The 9,805-nt window shown below is 39.3% G+C and overlaps 1 protein-coding gene across 1 annotated transcript; it reads left to right on the top strand.

The window, feature by feature from the left end:
• Nucleotides 1-4,826: 4,826 nt before the first annotated feature.
• Nucleotides 4,827-9,078, top strand: kpna7 (karyopherin alpha 7 (importin alpha 8)). The gene is made up of 12 exons (XM_044346669.1): nucleotides 4,827-4,954; nucleotides 5,039-5,182; nucleotides 5,251-5,336; nucleotides 5,745-5,913; nucleotides 6,095-6,194; nucleotides 6,517-6,599; nucleotides 6,947-7,033; nucleotides 7,184-7,360; nucleotides 7,642-7,875; nucleotides 8,308-8,490; nucleotides 8,567-8,713; nucleotides 8,954-9,078. Exons 1-12 carry the CDS (start codon nucleotides 4,889-4,891, stop codon nucleotides 9,005-9,007), a joined length of 1,530 nt encoding a protein of 509 aa, XP_044202604.1. The 5' UTR covers nucleotides 4,827-4,888; the 3' UTR covers nucleotides 9,008-9,078.
• Nucleotides 9,079-9,805: the final 727 nt, after the last annotated feature.

Raw genomic sequence — 9,805 nt, forward strand, 5'->3', positions numbered from 1 at the left:
CTTCAGAGGACATTACATTCATTTATCCTAACCCTAACCATAACACTAAACTTACATTAACTTTAAACCAAGTCTTCACCCTAAAATTAATGATTTATATTAATGGGATTTGCTTTTTGTTCCCATAAGGAAGGCGAGTCCCCACAACATGAGGAATTCCCGGTACACACACACACACACACACACATCTCTCTCACTCCGTCTTTCTGTCACTCTAACCCACATCCTGTTGTGGTTCTTGTTCGCTCCTCCACTTTGATATCTGAGCACCGCTGACTTACGTGGACAGACAAAGCGCACCTTTGTCTTTGCCACACTGCATGAGTGTTTGTCATCATTTTTTTTTTTTTTTTTTTGCAATCTGTGTTTTTGCGTGTGTGTTTGAGTGAATGTACTATGATGATGAAGACACACACACACAAACCCAACAGTAATCCCTTGCCAAGGATTTGTCCTCAGTATTACACTTAACAGCAAAGACATCCGCCCGCTATTAGATGCAGAGAGGGCATATTATGCACAAGTTTGTGTGAGTATGTGTGTGTGTATTGACGCAGCACTGCAGCACAATCTATACTAATGATTTCCCATAGACACCTCAAGTTGATCTGGGAACCGGAGAGGATGGGAGGGATGGAGGGAGGGAGGGAGGGAAGTCAAAAGAGACGAATGAAGAGATGGAAGGAAAGAAAAAGGAAGAATCAGCACAGAGGAATAGACGATAAATACCAGTGGTGTGAATCCACAATTTACAGTTGAAACAACATTAGACTGCAGTTTTGTGGTTTTATTTTTAAATTTATTGATAATCTGGCACCACTTCCTAAAAAGGGGTTCGCAAATAGTAACTAAATACTTTGTTTATGAGTAATCGTTCATAAATCAATTAGTAATACTTAACTGATCAGTTATAATCCAGTAATAAGATGTGTTATAGGTTGCCAGGTTGTGAAAAAAAATATAATTTCTTTAAAACAAGTAACATAAATGTTAGTAAATGATCAATGAAAGATAATAAACCACCAACAATGTTCATAAAGTCATTAATAAAGCATCATCAGCCATCAGAAAAAGTCATTTGCAATTATAAATGTTAATAAATATTTAATAAATGGACGGAGGCCCTGATGCCTTGCAGTTAAAAAGACTAAGAGCTTTCAGCTGGAGAGATTTTTCACAAGCTGGAAAGTTCTTCTAAATGATTGTAAGTGATTGATAAAGCATAAATAAATAATTTATAAGCCATTAATAAACTAGTGTGCAGAACACACACACACACACATCTTTCCTGTCTAGGTGCTGAATCCAAAACTGTCGATTCTGCTTCCCAATCACACTGTAAAATATTTTTCTTCATTGCATTTAAGAGTCAAAGGTTTCCAGCCCGTACTGGCTCTTCATCAGGTACAGCAGCATCTCTGGAATGATTGCAGAATTTTCAACCAGCACTCTTGCCCTTGTTTTTTTGCAGATGATTTAGATAGCGTGAGTTTTTAAGATAACGCCCTCTGACCAGCACAAGCTTTATTTTGATCTTACATTCAGATTTATCATCTTTTCCTAGTTGATTGTCTTTCTTTGCTATTACTAAACTATATTGACTTCATACTCTTGATAGTATTTTCAGTGATTTTCTGTATATCTATATAATTCTTAACCGTTATTAAAGCCTTACACTTTTAACTTTTAAAGGGTGCCTTCTTAGAAAGTGGTACCAAGAATCAGCCTCCAATGTTAGTGAGCTTTGACTTGAAGGTGTGGTTCCTCAATGTATTGTTTACACGTCTGGCTCGTCATGTTCCCTTTGTCGTATTAAATATTTTTGCCATTATTGTGGCGGTTACTGGTGATGAATTCAGACATTTTCAGTCATCAGCGTTATTTCCTCTGGAGTGTTTTCATTGCATTGCTTTGAATATGAAGTCATGTTGGGTGTTTCTGCTGACACTTTCCCATTCACTTCAATGAAATCGTGTATCCAAACCTTTGACTGGTACTGTATGTGTAGGGTTTTTAAGTATGTGTGTGTATGTGTGTTTAAAAAACCTTGAACCTGCCCATTGGAATTTCCTCCAATCACCTCGCATTGTTCAGACTAACAGCAAGTCACAGACAACAAGGCAGGACAGAAACACTCCACACCCTTCAGGGCGTCTCGGAGGAACCATAAGCACTTCCAGGTCAAAAGGCCAGCAGGATGATCCCACGGGCAACGAGAGCAAATCGCTCACACACACACACACACACACACACAAAAGAAAATTCTTCTTCAACAGGTGATTATTCCACAAAAAATTACATCTACAAGTTACATATTTCTTTAAACAAGTGAATCCTTTTATAGAAAGAAAAGTAGCATCTTCCAGCGGGATGCACCTGTATTTGTTGAAGCTGTATTTTGTGTTGCTCATGTAAAGCCTAACGTCAGCCCGGTTGTCCTCTGAAGGACATTTTGACCTCTACTTTAATGATAATAAAAAAGTAGCTAGAGAGCATGAGAACAAATGAAATCATACATCTCTGTTTATCCTCCCTGCAGGTTTCCCACATCCACCAGAGGAAAATCACTTATAGTGAAGGAAGGATAAGAAAACAGAAACTGTCAGTGGGAGTGTTGAGACGAGGGAAAATGTCATTTTCCTTTCATTTTTTTTAATGATTTAACTTTCAGCCTCCGAGGTGACTAACACTTTTCATTTTAAGAAGATCCTGTATTGGCTGCCAAATTCTGACTAACACACTGACAAATCCCCCCTTAAGTACACTTAAATTGCCTCCGAAAACCACAAAATGACAATTGACCGTGGCAGAAATGTGGCTTCTCAAAGCTGCATTAATGAATTTTTGGCCACTAGGGGGCAGAAAAACACCAAAACAAGCTGACGGATAAACAGCCACCGTAATCGTATAAGGTTGTTATATTTATATGGTTGCAAAAAAAAAAAAAAAAAGCTGCTTTCACACCCAGCAGACACAGAACAATATTAGCATTCATTTATTTAATAATGTTTCTGGCCATCTGACAAGTCCAATATTCATTCTTCTCTCTGTTTTGTTCTCCACCAAATCTGGAGAAAAATACAATATCTGACTCTTTGACCCTGCCAAATGTTAGACTTTTTACCTTTGTCTTTCTGCAGCCAGACTAAACATACTCTGCAGCCATTAAACCAAGACAATAAGCTAAAAGAGGCAAAAAAAAAAAAAACAACCCTCCACAGAGCTGCACAGCTGAGCGAAATTTTGGTATTGGTAATGTTGCTGTGACATGGAAGTACTCAACCATGTCTGTGAAGGCTGACATCAATACATAAGTGTTTTCAAAAAGCTTTTGGAAGTGGAAAACAAGTGACTCAAAACGGAGAGTACGCTAAAGATATGTTTTGTATGGCCTGCGTGTGTGAGATGGGTTTTTTCACAGCACGGGTGTGAGAATAAGGTTTAAGGTGTTGCATTAAAGGAAACAACCATAGTGAGGGTTGTGACCCAAAGTCAGGCTACTGGTGAGATTGCAGAAAGACTGAGTGTGTTTATACATGAGTCTGAGCACTCACAGTCACATGACCCTGTTTTGTGCATTAGTCTGTCTTTCTTGCTCTCTCTCTCTTTCTCTCTCTCCCTCTGTGTGTGTGTGTGTGTGTGTGCATACAGTATGTTATCAAGAGGAAGCGATTATAACTTGGTCAGGGGGAAGCCTCCACTTCAGCTGCTATTGTCCAGCCCTTCCTGGTTGTTAGAGAGGAAGAAGTGACTCCATCACTGTCACAATTTTTTCTTGCTTTCCCGCTCACCCACTTTCATCTCCTCCACTTACGTCTCAACACTGATCTGTTTATTTTCATCTTTTCGCCCCAAAAGTTTCTCCATTTACTTCAGTGATGATGCTATAATAAAGTAAGCAGAAGGAAAATATTCACTCCCCAGTTTGGCTGATGTATAAAATGCAGATACAATGTAAATTCACAAGATTCCTTTTAGAAATACATTAGATTGCACCACAATTACCTCAGCACACACACACACACACACACACACACACACACACACACACACTTACACATGTAGATCTAAATTATGTTATGCTGCCATCTGTTGTCTGAGACACACCATGGCAGTGTGAGCAACAGCATCAGCAGTCTTTAAATAAATAAATAAATACATATATTTACTTTACAAATTCCCTTTATTGTGTGAATGTTATTTAGGTTATTTGGATGCTAGTTTATTATTATTATTATTATTATTATTATTATTATTATTATTACTCCCATATCAACAATGTATGCAAGTACAACGTGAAGTCTTCAGACTTTCTCTTGATTTTGTCTCTCCTGTATCATGACAAAATTAATGAAATGTGAACATATTTGCTATACTTTTTAATATAGACTAATGGAACAATTGTGCAGAACTGTGCAGGTCCCAGTAAACCAATTTAAACAAAGCACATTAGACACATGCACACCTGAACAAGAAGAAAAGAGACTAGAAGAAAAGAACAAGAAGAAAAGAGACTAAAGACACCAGAGTCTGCAGATGTATGATGGGAGAGGAAAGACGGGTGTGATTGTGATTATTGGTCATTTATAATTGAATATAATGAATAATATATTAAATTCATCACATTTAGTCTGTTAGCTTTCGTTCTACTGGGTGTAAAACATATCGGTCTCTCAATCATAAAGACTTTTGCTTGACCTAACTGGCGCGTGAGGGATGTTTTCTCACTTGATTGAAACGCTCACAGCTGCACGTGAACCAGAAGTGTCGTCACATCAATCACAGCTAATTAGATTCACCTGAGGCAGCTCTGCCACTTATAACCTGCCCGCGGAAAGTCTAATTAAGTTTTCATCCGTGTGAGTCAAGCGAAGAAGACCTGTCCAACATGCCCACCAAGAACATGACCGACGAGCGGCTCTCTAAGTTCAAAAACAAGGGGAAAGACCCAGCAGTAAGTTGACGGTTTGATTATTTGAAAGGCATGAATATGAATAATTTCAACGACAATACTTAACTCCATCTTGAACTGCTGCAGAAACTTCGAGAAAAAAGGATCTCAGAGTGCGTGGAGCTGCGTAAAGCTCACAAGAATGAAAACTTCTTGAAGAGGAGAAATATAACGCTGTCGTCTCTCCCGGACGAGGAGGCCCTTTCTCCTGACTACCTCAACGACGAGAAGGTCAGTTCACGGAAACCTCACGACTTAATTGAACAGGTGAAGCCTCTAATAAGTTGTCTGTCATTTAGGTTCCTTCTTTAACCATTGAAGACATCATTAACGCCGTGAACAGCAACTGCAAGGAGAGTCAAACCCGAGGTTGTCAAGCTGCCAGGTGAGCCACCTGGATCCATTTGGTGTCGAACTATTTAAGATAGTTGATTGCTCAACTAACAGACATTATCTGACATTACACATGTAACACATATAGCAAAATACCAATTTTCTTTCCATCTCAAATGTGATAACTATCTCTTTTCCCCTCAAATTTGGTATTTGGACTGTTGGCTGAAAAACATCAATTTGAAATTGTAATGGGCATTGTCAAGATTTTGACACTATAGAATACACATTGTTGATCAAAATTGTTATAGTTGCAGCCTTTGTTCTGTTATGGCCTTTTTGGGCACAAATGAAAGCCTAATAGATTATTCAACCAAATGTTTCATCCTCTCAAGCTAAATTATGAAGAGGAAAAACAACTAAATCACATTTTTCAACTGTTTCCTCTCATCACCTCCAGGAAGCTGCTTTCCCAAGAGCGTAACCCCCCTCTGAAGGAGATTATAGATGCTGGTCTGCTGACCCGCTTCGTGTCCTTCCTGGGTATGGATGATGAGCCAACTCTTCAGTTTGAAGCAGCTTGGGCTCTTACAAACATCGCCTCTGGAACGTCTTGGCATACACAACAGGTGTGAACATTGTGTTGAATGTCTAATGCATAATGTTTAATGAGGCAATGCCACTGGAACTTTGGTTTTCCCAGTAATGAGGTTTTAGTCTCAAGCTAACTAAATTAGGTTAGGGCTTGAAGGTTTTCAGGTTTCCATGGTGACAGAAAGGTCAAAGTTAATTATATATTTCTGTCCTCAGGTGGTGGAACATGGGGCTGTACCCATTTTCATTTCCTTGCTGGCGTCTCCGTTGTTGCACATAAGTGAACAGGCCGTCTGGGCTCTTGGGAACATTGCAGGTGAAATGCTAAATTAACTTAATATGACAGATTGACACCATGCAAGAGTTTAACTTTGAATTGATACAACTGAAGAAACAGGACACTGAATATATTCAGCAATATTTCCAAGAGGACAAAACTTCATGGCTGTCCATGTTGAGGACAACTGACTCTGAATCTGAGTCAAATGTGCATGTTTGTACTGTAAATTATAGAATTTCAATTCATTGTAAAATATCAGTTTCCAGCAAAGGCAATGATGGTGCTCATCATTCATAAGTTTAATGTTCATCAATCCCACTGCAGCTTGCCATATTAATTTCACAAACTAACGTGACAGGTGACGGTCCGGCTTATCGAGACATCCTGATCGACTGCAATGTCATCCCAGCCTTACTGGCCCGTATCTCTCCAGAAACACCAGTAAGTCACTTTTATAAGACTAGTTCTACACAAAGTCCTGTCTTTTTTTTTTTTTTTGTTTTTTTTTTTTAAAAAAAAAAAACAATGTCAGCTGCACAGCAGTTTGTGGCACCACATACTTGTGCAAGATGGTTACCTCAGCATGAAGGGTCCCACCCAGGTTATTTAAACTGCTCTAAAAAACTAATTTGACCAAACCTGACCCATGATATTGAACCTGAGGCCAATTTGGTAACTTGCAGGTGCAAGGGCTCTAAGCTCTGGTTAAGGAATCTAAATTGTGTTGCCCTATACTCATGTGTGTTTTTTTTTTTTTTTTTTTTAAATTTTGTTTTAAATCGTTCCAGGTTGGATATTTGCGTAACCTAACATGGACGTTGTCCAACTTGTGCCGAAATAAGAATCCCTTTCCACCCTTGTCTGCTGTTCAGCAGGTAATGAAACTGCTATAAAGCCTTGGTTCTCTACAGTATTAGGTTTGACACCTAGTGCTGCAGATGTACTGTAATCTATTGAGTACAGAAAGGTGCAAGATGACATTCATTCATTTTTTTTTTTTTTTTTTTTTTTTTTTTTTTTTTTAGATGCTTCCTTCTCTGATCCAGTTTCTCCATCTCGGTGATAAGGACATCTTGTCCGATGCATGCTGGGCGATCTCCTACCTCACAGACGGTGATAATGACCGTATTGATGTTGTGGTGAAAACTGGCATCGTCCCTCAGCTGGTGGAGCTCATGAGCCACAATGAGCTCAGTGTCATGGTAGTGTTGTCTCATTCAACCCCCTAAACTGTTCTCAAATACACAAAATGACCTGATTATTAAACATCTTGGGCTCAAAGCCTGTAACATATTCTAGTTTTAGGAAGTAACTTGACTACAAGTTAAAAGAGAATGCTAGTCCTGCACCTAGACCAGACTTTTCACATTCATCAGGGTGACTTTCTCAAAGCTTTGTCTTAAAGTTGGGTTGGGTTAGGTCAGACTGTTATCCACTGTCTTGTGAATTAATCCTATTTGCTTCTTGACCTCTTAACTTCCAGACCCCGGCTCTTCGCTCCATCGGGAACATAGTGAGCGGCTCAGACCTGCAGACCCAGACAGCAATTGATGCTGGCGTTCTGAACATCCTACCTCAACTAATGAGGCACCCAAAGGCCAGTGTGCAGAAGGAGGCAGCATGGGCATTGTCCAACATTGCAGCAGGACCCTGTCAGCAAATCCAACAGCTCATCACCTGCGGCATGCTCCCTCCTCTGGTAGAACTTCTCAGAAATGTGAGTATCACAATAGTAGCGGTGGTAGTAGGTAAGTTGCACCAGTGTAAAGGTTAATGATGGCTGAACTCCATTTAGCTACTTGAGTTTGCTGGCAAAACTGAGCATGCTGGTTCACTCATGGCTTAGAGGGACTCTTGAATACAACAGAGCCATCAGTATTGACTTTGTAGACAACATAGAGCCTCAGGAATGTAACATCCTCATCAGACTTCAAATCTGCTGAAGCATCTTCAAAAAGGTTTTCTGGACCTGTTCATAGCTAACAAATTAAATATTCCTAATGGATAACCTATCTAATTTCTGAAGGGTGACCTTCATAACAACACTAACTTGTGTTTGCTGGAGTTCTGGTACCTCGTTCTGAGTCTGCTGGTCTACATAGACTCAATGTCGAGGTTAGAAGCAGTCAAACTATGACATCTTTTCCAGGGAGACTTCAAGACTCAAAGGGAGGCTGTGTGGGCGGTGACAAACTTCACCAGTGGGGGCACCGTGGAGCAGGTGGTCCAGCTGGTGCAGACTGGAGCACTGGAGGCGATCATCAACCTGTTGCAAGTCAAAGATACAAAGGTCATTCTGGTTATACTGGATGCCATCAACAACATATTCATGGTGAGTGGAAACTTTACTTTCGACTCCAATTTGACCCAAAGCGGAACTTGATCACTTACTGTACATGACTTTTCAGGCGGCAGAGAAGCTAGGTGAGACTGAGAAACTGAGCCTGTTGGTTGAAGAGCTGGGAGGACTGGACCGTATCGAGATGCTCCAGAACCACGACAATGATACGGTGTACCAGGCTGCGCATAACCTCATAGAAAAGTACTTTGGTGATGTAAGTGGCTGGATGTGTGATACATGACCTACATTTGAGTGCATTCAAAGTTGGACAGCTTGTATGTAAACTGATTCATCATGTGGCTATACAACATTTCATTATTTGAAAAAAAGACATTTAAAGTTACTCTGTATCTCTGAAGATAAGGAAACCCTTATACTTATGACCCCTGTATGAAAAGTGCTGATCTGTTTGCTGAGAAAACAGAATTTTGACTTTTTTTTTTTTTCTTTCCAGGGTGAGATCAAGGAACTAAAGGTTGACTCTACAGGAGATGCATTTGTATTTTAAGCCCAAACATTTGTACAGTTGTATGTTTTAGTGTTCATGTTTAAAAGTCAATAAATAAATGTCATACAGTCCTTGCCTTGTTACTAGGAGTGTACTACAGCATATCTCGGTTAAATGTTAGTGGTGTAAACAAAATCGTACATACAGTGTAAGTGGTCATGTGTCTTATAAGGGCTGTGGCAGCCTGACGTCTCCTCTGGGCTTCAAGCTGTCTACTAGTCTCTGACCAGTAACCATGTTCTGGGGTTTAATGTCTTATTACATCTCTTGAAATTAGAATGTTTTAATTCTGAGATTAACAAAGTTTTTAAACTATTGGCAAAAGTTTTATTGCAACTGCCTGCACAATGAATGTTTGTGCTTATGCAACAAGTAAAACACACTTCAAAGGGTTGAAGTCCCAAGAGGCAATTTGTGAGCTGTGAAATCTGGATTGGACAAATTCAGTGCAGGATTACAAATTGCTACCATAAACCACAATTTGAGAAAAGGTAGAGATGAATGTTTGCAGTAACAAGGACACTATCAAAACATAAAATCTGCATGACTAAAGGCAAAATGCATAACAATTGAGAGTAACTGTAGTTTAATTTTCATATAGCAACACATTGGCCTCAGTTGGAATAATGACTAGCTTGGTTAGCAGTAAACTGATCACTGAAAAAACTAAAATTGAATAAACATTTCCAGTTGGATCTTCTACCAGTGCAAGATAACTGAACTGGCCTAATTACTTGAAGCTAAATGAAATACTAAGATGCATTTAATTTATCTCTTTACTGAGATGACATAAAATTG

This window comes from Thunnus albacares, chromosome 3 (assembly GCF_914725855.1).
Source record: "Thunnus albacares chromosome 3, fThuAlb1.1, whole genome shotgun sequence".
NCBI lineage: Eukaryota > Metazoa > Chordata > Actinopteri > Scombriformes > Scombridae > Thunnus > Thunnus albacares.

Bases quoted from the DNA above. Each gene is read 5' to 3' on its own strand.
- kpna7 (XM_044346669.1), top strand. From the start codon at position 4,889: ATGCCCACCAAGAACATGACCGACGAGCGGCTCTCTAAGTTCAAAAAC. The intron at 7,876-8,307 runs GTGAGTATCACA...CATCTTTTCCAG, and splicing joins TGGTAGAACTTCTCAGAAAT to GGAGACTTCAAGACTCAAAG. The intron at 8,491-8,566 runs GTGAGTGGAAAC...ATGACTTTTCAG, and splicing joins CCATCAACAACATATTCATG to GCGGCAGAGAAGCTAGGTGA.